Raw genomic sequence first — 18,938 nt, 5'->3', positions numbered from 1 at the left:
AACACATCATAATAAAACCAATACCTTCTCAGCTTCGCATCGAAGCTAAAATAAAATAAATACTAATATTAAACTAAATAAGCTACATTTCAGATTTCAAATTTACTCTGAAGTACTAATTACAACAGTGAATATACAAAATTAGTTTCAAGTATAATTTTAACTAACTTGATAAATTCCTTGATTAGGCGTTCTTCTCATTAATTTGTTGATTGGAGCAAGTCCATTTAATGCTGCCATCCACGGTAGATACTCAGTTTCATGTCTCAAATATTTTAAAAGTTGAAAAGTAACTCCATAATCCAATTCACCTTTTTTACAAAAACTTAATGCATCGTCAATTAACTGTACTCTGTTTAATACATGAATCTTTTGGAAATCTTGGGGATCATTTAAAGTAGCTATTATTTCCATCCAATTTCTTATATCGTATGCTACTCTATACAAACCTAAACCATGAAATTATTTCATAAATATATTTATATTCTTTCACTTGTATTGTATTCATTGTTTTTCAAAAGCCTCCATATGAACCCTTAAAAAAAAAATCAAATATCCTTCATTCATAAAAAAATACTAACCCGCCATTTGCAAGTTGAATATAACCCATTTATCTTCTTTAGCCAAAGATATAGACTGTGTTTTTTCGTTACAGTTCAACCACGAATTCGCCTTCGTCTGAGAAAAGTCAGGGTTAGAAGAAGTGGTCAAAGTCAAAGGTATCCACCAACAACTTTTTTGGTTTTCACTTGATTTTGATGATAAAAATCTTTCCTATAATTATTATATAAAAATTCATAATTATCATTACAACTTTAAAACTAAGAACCTCTTTTTACTTGTGATAAGATAGCTGCGTTTGAGTTGTAATCTCGAACAACTCTTAAGACAGGATATCCTGTTTGAAGTGTCCACGTATCCATTATTTTTTTTACTGTAATATTATTTGGCAAACTACCATCTGCATGTGCTACTTCAGTCATCGAGTTCCATAAATCATCTTGTTCTGCATTCGAATATTTGTTTTTGTTGATGTAATTTCGAATACCTGTTTTGAATGACTCCTCTCCTAGAAACGTATTCATCATATGTAACAAGAAGGAACCTTTTTGGTACGATATGGCATCAAAAATTTGGGAAATTTCATCTGGATGCCCTATTGGGACTGATACTGGATGCGACGAATTTAATGAATCACGATCTAACACTTCTAAGAAATTTTCAGCTGTTTCTACTTGGAAACAATTCCATTCTGGGTACAACTATAAAAAAAAAATTAAAACTATGTAGGATATTTCAATTTGATTGTTTTTTCTTAATTTACATAATCTACTCCTCGTGCTGCTACGTATGTTGCAAATCCCTCATTCAACCATAAATCAGTCCACCACTTCATTGTAACTAAGTTTCCAAACCATTGATGTGCAAGTTCATGGGCGACAACCGAAGCCACACGGTGTACATTACCGATAGTTGCTAATTTTGGATTTAGTAAAAGAGCTGTCTCCCTAAAAAATAATAATTAACGACTTTAGTGTTCCAGAGAGTTACCACTACAAAACATATTTATTAAGGTAACCGTGTAATAATTCACTTTTTCATTATTATCCCACTGGATTCATAAACAAGACCTAATTTTAAAAAAGTATCACAACCTAATTAGTCAAAAAAAGATTTTTTGTTTTTAATAGGTATATGTTTTTTTTATAATGTTCTATTTAAGAAAATTATTGATCAATAATAACAATGAAAAGATTATTTTAAAAGTTACTGACATTTTTATACCTTAATTATTAAAATTAAAAAATTATCAATATTATTATTATCTGTATAAAACTTAACGTAAAATTATTTTTTACTTTTATATATTTGCCATTTTTAACCTCTTTCTTACAAAATATTTTGATGGGACGATAACAAATTTGTTAAAAAAAATACAAAAATATATTTATTGAGTTACAAGCATAAGGCGGGTATGGAACGTGGGTGGAGTATGCGTATATAAGTATAAGCTAAACCCAACTTCATTATATATCCACATTATGATTTAAAATGATAAATAGTTGATCAGATAAAAGAAATTGAAAGAACAAAATTATTTGTAATTTTTTTCTCTCATATTATCAAGTTAAAATTAAGGATTCACATTTAAGAAATTCGTAGTTAAGCATTTTTCCCCTGATGGGATGGTAGAAAAATTATTTAACTCTATATTATTATGGAGTTTTTTGAACCTAATATTATTTCTCTTTACAAAAACTTAAAATTCTGAGAAAATGAGTGTCTTACCAATAGTGTAGATTAGTAGTGCAATTAAAATGTTCTAGTAAGTACATACCGATAAGTAATAAGGCCCCAATTTTCCATAGCTCCAGCATTAAAATCAGGTATAGCCACCATGTCTTGTTTAGCCAGTGGAAACTTTTCATCAAAATATTCTTCATAATATTTTAGAACTAAAGGTCCAGCAGTTTTGGCAAGATCGGTTTGATCAGCTGCGTCTTTTCTTGCAACAATTCTGAATTTAACTGAATCTCCCTCGTCGCTTACTCCATCAATGTAGATAAAATCTGTGACCATATAGGCAACTAAGTATGTAGACATTGGTACAGAGTCTTCAAATTCATCCAACACATAATCCGGATATGAAAGACTATTTTAAAGTATATAATAAATGTATAAATATAAATTTATTTGTATTTAATACAATACGAATTATTAAATTGCTTACAAAGCCGTAGATTCTTTGAGGGGCATATTGCTAGCCGATGAAAAATCTTTGTGATGTCCTAATCTTATCTTAAAAGTTGCCTTTAGTGCAGGTTCATCGAAACACGGGAAAGCTCTCCTTGCGTCCGCTGGCTCAAATTGTGTAACAGCAATCCATCTGTAAAAACGATGGTTAATAAATTATAAAATAAATTGTAATTTAATATTTTATCTACTTAGTCTTGTTAGTCTCTCTATCCACATAACTACTTTTGTAGTAGCCCACTAAACTATCAGTAAGGTTGCCTGAAAATGGTATAGTGAGTATATAATCGTCTCCAGCCTTGAATTTTTCGGAAGATTGCACATACATAAACTCTTTGCTTGGGTCCAAAGTCACGCTATTAACTTGATACGCTTTGTCACCTCCATTTGTAATCACTACTCCTGTGTTGTCTATTGTAAGATTGGCAGAATGTAGTATTATTGTATTAGTAGATTCTATGCAAGTAATCTAAAATATTTTAAACAATAACTTTTCTGATATTTTCAATTTTAATTAAATATACCTTTATTTCGACTGCACCTTCAAATCTGAAATTACCTTCATTTAAGTGAGTGATGATATCGAGTCGATAACTTAGTGGTTTCATATTATTAGGTAGCCTAAATTTATCGGCTTCTTCTTGCGATAGAACAGCAGCAATTAGCACAAAAAATATTAACATCGGTGACCTCATTTTGAAAACCGTAAATTGACTCCTTCATTAAAAATATTAAAAATATTAATAATCATGTTTATTTATATTTATTATATATTTTTTAAATATAATAAGATCAATATTGAAATCCTACTTAAGAACAAAACTAAAACAATATTTTAAAAGTCAGAATCGATTAGAACATAATTTAATAATAGTTTTGTGCATAATTTTTTAATAACACTTATCATTTATATTTTATTACAGGACATAAACAAGTTAATAATTTAAAGTTAAGTTAAACTTTTTAGTTTTACAGTGATGTACAGATTTTACGTTAATGAAATTTCATTTTTGATCATTTAATGACAAATAAAAGTATATTTTTGATATTTCTGTTTTTAATAATGTATATGTGTGTCACATTAAAAATTAAAATTTCTAAAACAAAAATCTCAAATTGTCGAATTATACATTTTTGCTATAAAGATGACTACGCGACGTCATTTCCACTAATATACATAAAAATAAATTTGTAGAAAATAAATTAACATAAAATTATGCCACATATTTTTTATTTGAAAATCATGTTTTATTGCATAAAAAAAAATTGGGTTAAAAAATTTTATCTCCCTATGAATATGATATTTTTTAAACCTACAAAGTACTTGCATTAATTAACTCGTTAAGTTTGTCAATTTAACTTTTAACCTAATTTATTAAAAAAAGTAACAATTAACTTTATCTAATAACTCATCAACTTAAATTTAACAAGTTAATAAAATCATTAACACGTCCAACCTTGTCAATAACTAATGTATTGTAATTTACATTTATTACATTATTTATTTCAAAATAAACATGTTTAATTAGAATACATTATTTGTTTCACTTAATTATTCACAAAAACTTCTTACATTTTTCATTTTACTAATTCAATGGTATTTTATTTGTCACTAAATATTAATAGATATATATTTTTTTTATTTTTAAAGTGAGAAACTACATAAAATCTATACGGAAAGTGGAAACAAATGCAGCGTTTAAGTATTCTCAATCCAATTGAGAATCATGTTAACTGGCAACACAAAACTTTGTCAATTTGCAAAACGCGAAAATCAACAAGTTATGAAATATTTTAAGTAATCATTTGGCAAACAATATTTTTGTAACCTCGTTTAATTATTATTATAATGTATCACAAATAGTAGATAATGATATATACTACTTGTTCATGTTGTTGATGTATCATCTAACGGGTTAAAAAGAAAATGTCCTTGTGGTAAAACACAGCTTGAATTTATTTTGTTATTTAATCGTATAGTAAATGTATATATTAATGCTACTTTCTTTAAATACCATAAGAAAATATTACAAACAGAATAAAACTACTGTAATTAAAATTTAGATTTATTGAAAATAATGAAACTGTCGACTATTGTTATTAAGTATTTGTATAATATTATTATTGTCCACAAAAAAAAATAAAACAATTAAAAGTAATTTTATTTTTAAATAACCATATTTTATATAATTATTCTATTAAAAAAATTCGATATTATGGTGTTAACAACTTAGAATGCATAAAATATCTATTAAATTAGTGTAATTTACTTTAATTTTCATAAATTAGATTATTGAATGTTATGTTTTAAACACAACTTAATCTCAATCATTTATTACCTCATAACTTTTTTTAAAGTTAAATATCAAAAAAACAAAAAATGCCATTATTTATCTAATTATAACATTATAAGACTTAGGGGGACTTTGACCATCTAAGAAATGTTTAGCCTCCTAGAATTGAAACATTACTCCATATGTTATAGTAACTGTAATTTATTTTGCTTATAAATATGTTTAATCATTGTTTTTCTATCCTAATTTAATTTTAAAATTGTAAAATATTCAGCAATAATATATACATATTTATATGGTAGTATAAATCATACAGGGATGACTTTGCGGGTTTAGTTAAGTTAGACAAAATGCTCCTATGGCTCAGATTTTTAAGAATTATTCTAGCCCCCCAAAAATCAAATACTACCCCGTTCAACATAATGTCTGTCTATGATCAATATTCTTTCTTGTGTAAATTTCTCTAGTTACAATTATAATTTATTTGTATAATTATATGCATATTAATTAAAAAATATATATCATCCGTCGTTATAAATCAAATAACATGAAAACAAAAATAATACTATTAATGCTATCAATACGTATTTGACAAAAATCAAGTGCAAACCTATGCCTTGGTATAGGATAAACCTTAAAAAAAATTATCGCGGACAGTTTGATTAAATATATTTAAGAATAACAAAATAATTATTTACGAGTACAAAACAATAAAGAATTTAGTGAATTAATTTGAGAATATTAATAATAATAACGTAATTATTTAGAAATGAAAACAAATATATAAAAAATCAATTGCCCACGGTTATTGTTTGCTATTAAAATAACATATTTTATAAGGAATAATTTAAAAGAGAAAAATTTTTTTCGTAATATTTTCACGAGATGTAAAATAAATTTAACAAAAATTAGATTAATGAACTATAATCTGTTAACTATTTAGTTGCATATTCATGCCGAGGTTGAGACTAAAACAACAAAATACATTTTTAAAATAAATATAACTAATCTACGAAAATATAATATAAACAAATGAAATTTTAAAATCAAATTTACATAATTAGTATAAGTATAAAATTTCAATTAATGAAAAATTATGTTCAAATCAAATTAACCCTAACAATTAAATAAACTTAATTATATTTTATTGGAAATTATGGTAGTTATTTATAGAACAGTGAAAACAAATATCTCAACACGAATTGTATTTTCCAATAAAATTACGATGATAATCTTTAAAATTCGCTGTTATTTAATTATAATTAAAATAGTTTTTTAAAAGATTGAGGCGTGTAATTGTAACTGAAATTATAAAATCAAACACGCAGTTGAAATAATAAAATTATTTTATTAAAATAATATTTTCTATACAGTGATTATTTCATAAATTAATTAATTTTTAATGTAAATAAGGTGAACAGTAAATTAAAGACGTCTAAAAAAATATGAATTAAATTTAATAGTTTTAAAAATTGGGCAACACAAATAAATTCTAAGTGGTATAAGTATTTTTTTTTTTGCCGTGAGCTTTAAATATGTTGTTTGAATTTTAATATCTTACCTATACGAAATATACATCTTGTATGGCCGCCAATGTGATTTGGTGACGATTGGACAACTACTGCAGTTATCACCTAGGCTGCCAAACAGGTTAAGTATACAGAGTTGGTAGTGAAAACATTGAAGAGCGTGTTAATATAAGTTAGAGAGAGAAAACGTTTACCCAGGAGGTCATGGACACAATACAGTCCTTATTTAACAGTTAAGGAATAATGTCCAATTATAAATATTATGGCTATTATAACAATAAGAGAAAATCGTAAATATACAAAAAAGCATTGAAATAATATATGTCTGTGCTCAACGATTTATGTAATGTAAAATGTTATGAAATAAACACCCGTTTATCAGCCACAAATTATACTCAATAACCTCAAATATTTTCTTACACATTATGCAATTAAAATTTCAAACATAGATCATAATAATTTTTATCTTTTTAAACAATTTATGAAAGCGGAATGATTTTTTTCTAATAATATTTATAGTTTTCTTAAAATAAATTTCATGATTTTTTTCTAATAAGTAAATAACACAAAACCATTTTTTTTGGAATTAACTAATTACTATTGGTTTATTACCAAAATGTATTTTATTGAAAATAATATAAAATTGATCTGATGTAATTGAGGAATTGTTAATAAAATTATACTCAAAAATTAAATTTATATAATTGCATAATTATTTCTTAATATCTTTATCCGTTGTTGATTTATTGCGTTTTACTAGTACGGCAAAAGTTTTTACCTAAAATATGTTTTTCTTTTAGATATTTCAAAGATATATGTATCATTCATTTTCAAATAATTGAAAACCTTTTATATGTTTTACATATGGTTTATTTTCGAACTACAAAAGTCTTAATTATAATAAATAAAACCGTAGAAAAAGTTATATATTAAGCTATATTTATTTTCCTGCATTCCTAGAAACATATTTTGTATAAAAATATCTATAATTTTTTGGGAAGCTATCCTACCCTAGTCGTTCCCTAATTGAGCCAATTTTTGATTCTATATATTTTATACACAGGTTTTACAAGTATTTCGGAAGTTATTAACTCATTAATATAATGATTTTAGGCGATGCGAAGAAGATGTTATATTAACCATTAGTCATATTCTCATTTTTCAGCCTATAGTTTCCATTTCAAAACTAAAGTTGATAAAATATTAATGGAAAAAGATAATTTTGTTTTTTGGCTAATTCGAATTTTCTTAAAACTATAAAGTTGTCCGCAAGAGAAACAAAAAAAAAAATGGTAATTTGGTGTTTTAAATACCAAAAATGTCATAATTTACATTGATCTTATAGAACATTTTAAACTGTTTACTGATGTTTTAAACAGGTTTTGTTTTGTAAATTTATTTTTTAACAACCCTGTTATTTTCTGGTTGCGCCAATGGTTAAAATATTAAATTAAAGTTTCGTCAATATAAAAAAATATTTTTTCGCAATATTTAAATTTAAAAAATGACCTCGTGAATATGATATCAGATACTGAATGCATATTAAAAATTATTGCAAAAAATTTAGACAATTATTTATTTTTACCCACATTTATTTTAACCTCAAATTAGACAATTTATTACACTTAATATGTTGTGCAATATTTACAAAATAATAATTGGATGTCAAAACAAATTTAAATTATATTAGAGAGAGATAGAGATGGCAAGTGCCCATCAAAAAGAGGAAATTTGATCGGTTTATTTGTCTACCTACATAGATAGATTGTAAAGCGACCTTCACGGACCCCCGAACTCAACGGTCCTGACACGTTATTAATGTAGTTATTTGATTTTACAATAATAATTAAAAATTTCCCCGTGACTTTAATAATAATATAGATTAACATTAAGTTTTTACTTTAGAATCAATGTTAAATTTATAATTATAAAACCAGTAATTTATTCTTTAATTTAATGAAGAAAATTGTAATTATTGTTACTTATGGCTACAAATATACCTAAAAAATATAGTACGGCAGAATCAATGATCAACGGAAAAAAATGTATGATTTTTATTTTATTTTAAGTTAGTTCTGAAAAATATATTGTTTAGGTTTAGAACTTATATAAACAAACATAACAAATTGTGGACTTTTTTTTTAAAAAAAGACATTAAGTTTTAAACATTTATTATAGACATAAAACCTTTTACTTCCACATCAAAACCAAATAACATGTGCCATTCATAATAAGTTCCATTTAATTAAAAAAGAACCTTTATGGTAATGTAAAAAAAAAAAAGTAAATAAACCAAAAATTATTTGACTATGTTATCTAATGAACTCTTATATAAACATTAGAAATAATTATGCAAAAAAACAAATAATTACAACATGCACTAACATGAGCCTCATGAAATTTTAAGTAACTAATAAAACTTATTTTTTAAATTAAAATACTACTTCATACGTGAAGTATATGAACTGATATCCAATGTTTGAATAAAACAAATTATACTATAGAAACTATATTAAGAAGCCATATAGAAATATCGGGGTGCAATATAAAGAGATGGCTAAAAACGAAAAATAGATGATCTATGCATCCGCAAAACTCTTAAAATGGAACACTACATAAATTAATTATTTAATCAATGGTACTCCACACATATAACAAACTATTTATTCTAAAAAATTATTTCAGCATTAATATCCAAAACCAAGTAATTTTCTCATAACATTACGCTTGGTGAATTAATTGTATTATATCTATTACTAGACAAAATAATTAAATAGAATATTGAAAATAAAATGTTATTTTCAATTTTCAATTATATAGTATATAAAATAAAATATGAATATAACCAACTAATTTTAATTGTTACGAAGGTACTTCATTAAAAAATTTTCATCAGTAAAATATAAAGTAAATTATTGGTTAATTCATGACATGATGAAAAAGTATGGGCACTTAAAAAAAGAAGTGTTCAATAATTTTATGAAATGTAAGGTATGCTCTTATTATGTAAATATTAAATGTAACTATCACATTAAATATATCATGTGTAAAACCAATTATTATGTAAAACCAATAAAACAAATTTATAATATCATTGGGTTCATAATCTATAACATTTTTAAAGTAAATTTGTGGTCAATAATAATTAAGAATAGGGTACAAATAACATTATTATTTTTTATTTATTTAAATAAAAACTTAATTTTTTATTACTCGACTTTTTTTTTGAGCACTGATACATTAATTTTCAATTAAATTTATTTTAATATTATTTAATTTTTTTCCCCCAGTATGTAGGAAAATGTTTTGCCACTTAGTTATTATTAGTCTTCTTTTCAATATATATATATAAAAAAAATCATTGTAAATAATTTTGCAAAATACTTGGTTTTATAAATATCTCATAATTGTATTTACAATCCATAAGAAATGTATTATTATAAAAAGAATGCACATGGTATTTACTTAACTAATTCGTCCATAAAGCATCGGTTAACCAACAAATAAATTAAACATTAACATAATATAATATTACTTTATAAATTGTTAAAATATGTAACAGGTACAATTATAATAACATTTTTAAAGTAGAATAGAACACGAGGAATTTATCAGAGTTTTTTGAAACATTCATTTACTATAATAAATATTGAGTACAACACATTATAATAAAATAACTGTAAAAAAAGTTGATAAAATAAGTTACATCAATATTTTTAACATAGTTTTTACCTACTATTATTAAAAATATAAAAAAACTATCATAATAATGTTAAAAATGTTTGGTTTTTTGTATGATTATGAACACGTTTTAGGAGAGGTCGAAAACCTAAAAGCAAAACAATAATAATAAATTGTTTTTTTAATATTATTTGATATGAGTAAATAAAAAAAATTAGCACTGTAAACGATTCTTACTTTCTTTCACTTTGTTATCCAACATTTTAACAATTAGATTGAAACGGTCTACTTTTGTCATAGCTATAACATATTCAGCAATTAAATCTAATTCACTATCTGGATCAAATTTCTGGCATAATGTTTCAAAAAATTTTGACATAATTTCTTCATCTAAATTTGTACTTATAACTAAAAAAAAAAAAAAAAAGTTTCAATTGTATAATAAATTATAATATAATTTTATTTTAATAATTTTGATACACTACTTTAAATTTTTTAAATTAAATACCTTTTGGTAAATTTTTAGGTTTTATACTTCGTAATAGTTTATTATAAAGATCAAAATTATTCTTTTGATTAGCTGTTTTCCACCTCAAAAGAAAATCATGAACACTAGATACAGGTTTTGTTTTCATTACATCTAATTTACAATGGTTGCATGAAGATTTATCACCACTACCATTCATTAGTCCATTATGATTTACTACCTAAAAAGTAATTTTTAATTTATTTAATTGAAAAGTTTTATTAATTATATAGTTTATTACAGTTGAACTAATATGACCATTCATTTCAGTTGAATTAACTTCAGTTACAGTCATTCTTTTGGGTACTTTGGTATCATGTAATTTAGATTTGGATTCAGACATCAAAGTTACAACAGCTTCAGGAGTTAATAGTTGCCAACGTTTACGCTGTTGCTCATTTTTTATAATTTTGTTTCGATACCATTTTTTTCTTCGTTGCATCCATTCATGATAAGGACAAAGATTACAAATACATTCTGTCAAACAGCCCATCGTATTTGCTTCATAAATATATTCAGTTTGTTCTTTATTTAACTCTTTGAGTTCTGAATATGATATAAAAAATGGATCTTCTATATCCCACACAGTTTGATCATAATGTCTAGTTATTTCTCGAACCCTTAGGAAATATTTCTAGGTTAATTTCAATCCAAATTATTTATTTAATTACAGATTTTATTTATATTAGAATGAATTGTGTCATTTTTAATCATCAGAAAATAATTAGCAACAAATTTTATTTTTATTTTAACTATTAAATTTTTTACAAAAATACACTTACCTAATTAAGTTTTGTTTTGGAATATTGGATATTAAATTTTTTAATTCTTTAACAAATTGTATTGCTTTTAAATTATTACAGTCATATTTTAATGTCATTTCAAAAGATCTTAATGCCTATTAAATTAAAATGATTATAATTTATTGGGTGTTTAATAATTTATTATTATATCTTACCAAACAAAACATTGAAATAGATTTTAAACATGATCCTCTACGAAAATGAGCTTTTATATTTTTTGGATCTCTCTGAATAACTTCTCTAAGATCATTTAGAGCTTGATCATATCGTTCTAATTTTATGTCTAAAAATAAATACTGTATTCTTAATAATCAATATACACTTATATTTATAAACAGATATTGCTTACAGGACATTGCTCTATTATTTCTTGCTTCAGGTGTTGGATAAATACCAATACTAGTGTTATAATAACGAATAGCTTCTTCAAAATCATTAGCATAGAAAAACTCATTGCCAAGTTCTTTTTCTCTTAAAGCTTGTTGCTGAATGCTAACAGTACTGTCTAAAAATTTAAATAATACACTTTAATTATTTTACCTCTTCCAAGTCTACTTTGTAAGATTCAAATAACTGATATAGTCATAGGGAAATGACTATAAGTCTTAGTATGTATACTAAAAATTATACGAAAAAAGATGCATACACAAGATTAGCACCCAAGGTTAATATCACTGAACTCACTAATACCCACTAATGATTCAGAACTTACAAACTGAATCCAGATTAATAACAAAGTATGTCTCTGAAAAAACACAGTATCGTATTATAACATATTGGTAAAAAAAATAAATTGAAATCAATTATAATTAATCTATAACTTAACACCAAACAAAAAAAAATATATAAAAATTCTAGTTACAACCTCTTCCCTAGAAAGATATGTCAATATCTATGATGTTTATTATGGTATAATATTATAAAATTATATAAACAAATATATTATTATTATAAGCTTCTTAAAACCAATCTTACCTTTTGATAAGGATTGTATCAAGGGTTTCATTGATTTGACTCTATCCTGAAGGTCTGATCTATCATTTCCTCCTAATGATAATACATTAGACACAATTTTCTTATTTCTCAAGCTTTGTAGCTTATCTATTTTTTCTTTATTTTCCATCTTCATTATCTCAACTTCTGGATCATAATTATCCCAATTTTTAACACTTAATTTTTTAGGCGCAATACTCTCATGCTCAACCTAAAATAGAAGAATAAAACATAATGAAAAATTCTATAAATATATATTCGATGTGGAAAATATACAAATATTTTTAAAAAATATAATATATATAATATATAAATAATAACAGCAGTCAAAAAAGTCCAGAATTTGATCCTTAATTTATAAATAAAAAATTTTAGTTTCTGTTTTATGTTATTACATTAATATATTCTTACCAACCATGATTTTAGAAAAATTATTAAAAATAAGTTACATTTTGATATTGATAAACATTTAAAAGAATTTTTTTAAACAATAAGTTTTTTAATTAAAAATAAAGTTTTTTATGATTTATAAATAATACCTTTTCACTATTGAACATTGTACAGAAGTTAATTGATCGTCTAACTGGAATTTCATCATGACCATTAGTCAAAGAAACTGGTTTTATATTTTGAGATAATTTTTGTTCTTCATCTTTTGATTTTTGTATCCATTTCTAAAAAATGTAATTTATCATTAGTTTTGTTTTCTTGGCAAAATGAAATAGGTAATAAAATAAATGTATAAAAGTATAATGATAATTAATTTAATTTCATTCATAACTATTAATAAGTTTTAGATTTATATTTTACTTATTATTTTCAAAAGTATTAATAAATTGAAATTTAATATTATATAGGAAAAAATATATATATAACATTTATACAATCATTATTATTACAATATATTTTCTAATTTTAATTTATTTGTACCATAAAAATGAATTCTAATACAAAACTAGAAAAACACTAACTGTTGTGTTATTGTCCAATCAAAATATATTTCAATATTTATATTTTTAAGGTATCTAAAAAAATATTACTAACAGCTATATCATCAATGACATCATCTTGAACTCCACTATTCAAAAGATCTGATGATTTTAAGGCATAACTAGGTTTTCGATTTAAAATGGTAGCATCTGGTTTTATATTACGTAACTGATTTTCAGCAGCTGCAATTAATTTTGGATAGTGACCTTCTTCTCCAGATCTATAACATAAATTTATTTAACAAATAAAATTGTATGTAAAATTAATGTTCAAAACCATATTTTATTAATAAATAATAGGAAAATAAATACAACCTAACAATTTTTATAAGTCTATTAATCAGAGGAATTGTAAACTCTAACAAAAGATACCATCTAAAATTTTACATCAGTTAACTCCGACAAAACTGACTAACTGCACTTCACTAACTCCAAAAGTAGAATGGTCTGAATAAAATGTTGACTGGTGAATAACTAGCTATGTTATATATTTTTTAGGGATATTAGCATTTAATAATTTAAAAGAGGTGTGGATTAAGGTAGTACTTAACAAGACTTTATTTTTATCATAATGAGTGGATAAAAATACTATTATATTGTATACCCCCTACTTGTCTATACCAAAAATTTATATAAACTCAAAATTTAACATTACAAAATTGGTTATTAAGAAGACAAAAATTGATTTAGTCTATTTTTTATTAAATTGTACAAAAATAATACTAGGTTCTCATTTAAATCTCAAAAGTTACCCCAACATTGAACCCTTATAAATAATTTTATCTTATAATAAAGTGGATATTAATTATAGTTTTTAAAAATAAACATTGTATTCAGTAATTTTTATAAAAAAAAAATCATAATTTGATAGAAATATATGGAAAAGTATTTTTAATAAATCATACTGTATATTAATTGGAACTTTATTATCAATTGAATATTATTCTAGGTTTTTTGTATAAATCTGATTTAAATTGGGCTTTTTTTTTTAACTAAATTTAGATAATATAGTTAAGTTTTTATGCAATTAAGACTAATAAAACATACTTATTTGTATACATTTTTTGAGTTTGTTAAATGTAATTTTAGAGTTTTGTTGGAATTAACATAAGTAAAATGTAGGCAAGGTCATTTTTGTTAGAATTTGTAAATTGTACTTTTCAGATTTGTAGAAGTTTACACATGTAAATTTTTGAAAGCGTTACATTCATCAGTTTACATACAGGCATTAATTTCATAGTTTGTTATAAATTATAGTATAATACATTTATACTATTACAAAATATACAAACTCTTTTTGTTTAATTAGTTATTTAATTTAGTTTCAATAGGATTTTCTCACTTGCGTGATTTATCATCAATATAATTAACATAGAAAAAGTAATTGCAAGATGTGATAAGTAAACAGTTATATAATATATAATAAAGAAAATATACCATTGTTATGGTTGATTTTTATTTTGATTGCAATTAAAATTAAAAAAATAAAATTTTATGTATCAAATTAAAAAAAATTTTTTAAATAAACATTATTTTGTTAATAATAATAATATTAAATAATTCATATAATTTATAATTAAAATTAATTCTTAATCATTGTGATAGAAAGTAATACAATTTAAAAACTTGAAATTTCCTCAGACCATATAATTTTTAGAAGTTTTTTACAATAACATTATTAAATTATATATAAATTTTCAAACTTACTCAAGTATTTGAATAATGTGTTTCAACTCTTTAGGGTCGTTACAATTACTCACATACTCAAAATCTAAATGCTCCAATGGTACACCATATTTAACAAGCAATGAACGATTTGGATTAGCGGCCGTTTGATACATTTCAATTTATATCACCCACTTCTACATTACCTCAAATAATTATCCTGGGCTTAAGTATATAAAAATAAAGACCTCAGGTAAATTTAACTTACATAATATTATTATTATTATTATTGTTATTAAAATAATCAGAGAATGAATAATCTTAAACGATTACAAAATTGGTTACTAAGTAACAAATAACATTTTTTTTTAAGAAAAACGTGAATATAGAGAAAGACTGTATAAAAACATATGATTATGGAAATCGATTTGATAACAATAAAACTGATAACAAAACTTAAGTCGCTATCTATCTGAATAAAAAATGTCACATTAAAAAAATGGAAAATGTTAAATTAAGGAATTAGTTTATATATCCAGATTTGAGATAGTCTGTTGGAAAATTTTAGAACTTTTCCAATTCAAGAAATTTTACTAATATTAAACATTATTAATATAAGAAAAGTCCATGTAATCAAAATAACATAATTTTAGGGAATAATACGTAAGGGGCTTACGAAAATAGAATATAATGCTGGATACAATTTAGTATATATAGTGAGATTCTTATAAAATAACCCTATCACAAAAAAAATTGGATTGACCCAAGATAAGAAAAATAACTACATGTAGAGTAATGTAGTACTACAATGACTACTACATTATTGATCATTCACAAAATGAAAGTTGTCTTGAACAAAAAGCCATTTTATTTCATACAAACACATGTAATCAATTATAGAACTGCTCTGCCATTAAAAGGCAGAGATATAGCTCTTCAAATAAATTATTTGCTATTTAACATTCTTAATATAAAATAATAGACATTGTTACAAATATATTATTGATATTATTCCAATAAGAATAAAAAAACATTTATTCAACAAAAACAATTGTCCAAAAAAATATCTCATCACAAGACGACATTTAGAAATATAATACCAATTTAACTATTTTCATAACCCTTCTCATTTTTTTAAATTATATATATTATTAAATAAACATTACTCTTAGAGAGGTAATATATTAAAATAAATTTAAAAAAAATTTTCTCCGAATAGTAGCGGAAAACGGGAGGCTTAAAAGAACTTTTAGCATAGAATATACACAATGGACACTGATAAAAATTTACATTTTTATAAAAGACAATAATTAAATCAGTAAGCCATTTTAGTGTAGGTAAATCAATGTAACCAAATCGCTAAAAAATGTTTTGTTACTTCTACCAAAATTGAAGAATAATTGAATTAAAATATATTTTTGACAAATTTAATGTATATATATTTATATATAAGTGTTAAGAATATTTTAGCTTCGATGCGAAGCTGAAAAGATATTGGTTTTAGTATGATGAGTTTTTTTTTTTTTATTTTTTTTTTATAACTGTTACCATTTTTTCTCAGCTCTCACCAAACCAATTTCTTCAACGATACGTCAAAAGATCACAAATCATATCTATTCGAAGACATTACCCTCAAAAATTTCCTCATTTACCGTAAATGGGGAAATCTCCAAAAAATTACAAATTTAAAAATCGCTAATTTTTTACATTTTTTCTATTTTTTTACTTAAAACTGCCATAACTTTTTTAAAAATAACCCAATCAATTTAATTTATCTATTTTTATAGATGTATGATGTCTTTACCTATCATTTGGTATATTTTTTTATAAATTTGACCCTTACCCACGGGAGGAATTCAAAATGACAACTTTTTCAACTTAACTTTTGAAATTATTCCGGAAAGTCTGACACTTTTATATATATCTTAAATTAAAGCTTATATACTTTAATATGAAAAAGAAATATTTCAGACTTTAGTTTGTTTTCATAATGAAAACTAACATCAAAATTAATAAAAAAATAAGATTTTAGTAAAAAAATTCTTTTTTATATTTTTAACTTGATAATGCTATAACTTATTGAAAAGTGTATGGATCAACACAATTTTTTTATGAGAAATAATATTTATATTCATTTGTTATTCGACATACTTTATCTTAATCAGGATATAAATAAGGATATAGTAGATCATGTAGCTTTTGTAATAATTCATCAATTTTTTAAAATTAATAACTATCTAAAGTTTTGCATCGAAGCGTTTTTTATGATAGTGATTTTAATAACTGTCAGATATCATTATACTTGACCCAACTATCCCACGTAACCACTGTGCTGGGTTTTTTTTTTAATAATAGATTTATGAGATAACTTCTCATTAAAAAAAAAAAAAATTACTTGTTATCACGAGTAAAAATGATAACATTTCCTACACAATATAGTTACCAATTTTTGTTTATTTAAGAAGTGTCCTAGGTCTATTAAAGGGAATTTTGAATATTTTATGAGAATATACAGAATGGACACTGATAAAAATGTACACAACTAATATATAAAGAGGTTATTAAATCAGTCAGCCATTTTAAGGTAGGTAAATCAGTGTGTCCAAATTGATAAATTTAAACTATGTTAATTTTTTCCGAAATTCAAAAATAAAAAAAAATTTTTTTCACAATTTTAAAGCTTATTTATTAAGTATATTGAAGTACTAAGCATATTTTTAGGATAATTTCATATTTTTATTTGTTATTATTACGGTAAAAGTGATGACATTAACTACAGCAAAATAGCTACAAAAAATAGTTTACATTAAGAAGTATCCAAGGTCTGAAGACAGCATCGCTTGATTTTTTTTTTCACATTGATGTCAAAGTATCTTAGTGTTTGTCACTCTGTGTAACACACGAGCTAGTCCAGCGAGAATCTGATGCTAAACATAGACATCTGATAAGAAACTATTTTTTACTTGATATTATTAATACTTGTGTACTTTGTAGTATAGTCTATATTAATGTTTCACATTATTGTGATGGTGTCACACGTTACCATTATTGTGAGAATTATTATAATAAAATACAGACAGCACATCCGCTTCCTGAGACTGATGAATTAACAAATAATATTTATTGCCAAATTGGCAATAGTTCAAATTATTATAAAAACCCAAAAGACCTGACCATCGTGATCAGTCGACTCCAGTGCCTTGTGTCATTCATCAGTCTCAGTACTCGGTTGTTGCTGTCCGGCTTACTGCCTAAAGTAAAGTAAAGTCTTTGTATTTTCCTTTTTAAACCTATCTACTCTCTTTCACAACATTTCAGAGTACTTGTGTCTTGCACTTCGTCTGCACCTCGTACTCTGTTATTTTTCTCACCTGGTACGCCCAGTATTTGTGTCTTGCACTTTGTCTGCACCTCATACTCGGCTACCCCTGTTCTTTGTCCTCTCCTATACCCAAAGTATTTGTGTCTTGCACTTCGTCTCCACCTCATACCTAGGTGTTACCCTTATTCCCTTCCTATAACAACAGCCTTTCGACACCCACAGCTAACCCGGAGTGTCAGCCGAGCACGGTGACTGCTGTACGACAACACGCACGTGAATACCTAGACAGCAGACACCATATCCTCATCTTCATCTTCGTACGCATTACATTACACCTTCCCTCTTATTGTGTTACGACATTATTAACGTCTACTTAACTAAA

General features: G+C 24.5%; 2 protein-coding genes across 2 annotated transcripts in view; both read right to left on the bottom strand.

The window, feature by feature from the left end:
• Positions 1 to 6,767, bottom strand: part of LOC126905121 (aminopeptidase N-like) — an 11,412-nt gene extending 4,645 nt beyond the window's left edge. The window contains exons 1-9 of the mRNA XM_050684552.1: positions 6,610 to 6,767; positions 3,279 to 3,471; positions 2,946 to 3,223; positions 2,732 to 2,887; positions 2,339 to 2,653; positions 1,325 to 1,508; positions 840 to 1,262; positions 582 to 774; positions 169 to 449 (exon numbers count right to left, since the gene is read on the bottom strand). Of these exons, the coding sequence (XP_050540509.1) occupies positions 169 to 449; positions 582 to 774; positions 840 to 1,262; positions 1,325 to 1,508; positions 2,339 to 2,653; positions 2,732 to 2,887; positions 2,946 to 3,223; positions 3,279 to 3,471; positions 6,610 to 6,626 (2,040 nt within the window). The 5' untranslated portion in view covers positions 6,627 to 6,767. The remainder of the gene's footprint in view (positions 1 to 168; positions 450 to 581; positions 775 to 839; positions 1,263 to 1,324; positions 1,509 to 2,338; positions 2,654 to 2,731; positions 2,888 to 2,945; positions 3,224 to 3,278; positions 3,472 to 6,609) is intronic.
• A 3,417-nt stretch (positions 6,768 to 10,184) lies between these two features.
• Positions 10,185 to 15,610, bottom strand: LOC126905125 (RNA polymerase II-associated protein 3). Its single transcript, XM_050684565.1, has 11 exons — positions 15,277 to 15,610; positions 13,625 to 13,790; positions 13,120 to 13,254; positions 12,563 to 12,791; positions 11,937 to 12,092; positions 11,743 to 11,870; positions 11,567 to 11,682; positions 11,026 to 11,404; positions 10,767 to 10,965; positions 10,496 to 10,666; positions 10,185 to 10,406 (listed from the first exon to the last, which is right to left on the bottom strand). The coding sequence occupies exons 1-11, from the start codon at positions 15,408 to 15,410 to the stop codon at positions 10,339 to 10,341; spliced, it is 1,881 nt and encodes a 626-aa protein (XP_050540522.1). The 5' UTR covers positions 15,411 to 15,610; the 3' UTR covers positions 10,185 to 10,338.
• Positions 15,611 to 18,938: the final 3,328 nt, after the last annotated feature.

The sequence above is a fragment of the Daktulosphaira vitifoliae genome, unplaced genomic scaffold (assembly GCF_025091365.1).
Source record: "Daktulosphaira vitifoliae isolate Bord-2020 unplaced genomic scaffold, ASM2509136v1 Scaffold_4, whole genome shotgun sequence".
Lineage (NCBI taxonomy): Eukaryota > Metazoa > Arthropoda > Insecta > Hemiptera > Phylloxeridae > Daktulosphaira > Daktulosphaira vitifoliae.
This window is presented reverse-complemented; position numbering and strand designations above follow the sequence as displayed.

Excerpts from the sequence above, each read along its gene's own strand:
- LOC126905125 (XM_050684565.1), bottom strand. The coding sequence starts at position 15,410 with ATGTATCAAACGGCCGCTAATCCAAATCGTTCATTGCTTGTTAAATAT. Across the intron at positions 13,791-15,276 it reads CACATTATTCAAATACTTGA|ATCTGGAGAAGAAGGTCACT; the intron begins GTAAGTTTGAAA and ends TTTATGTTATAG. Across the intron at positions 10,667-10,766 it reads ACCTAAAAATTTACCAAAAG|TTATAAGTACAAATTTAGAT; the intron begins GTATTTAATTTA and ends TTTTTTTTTTAG.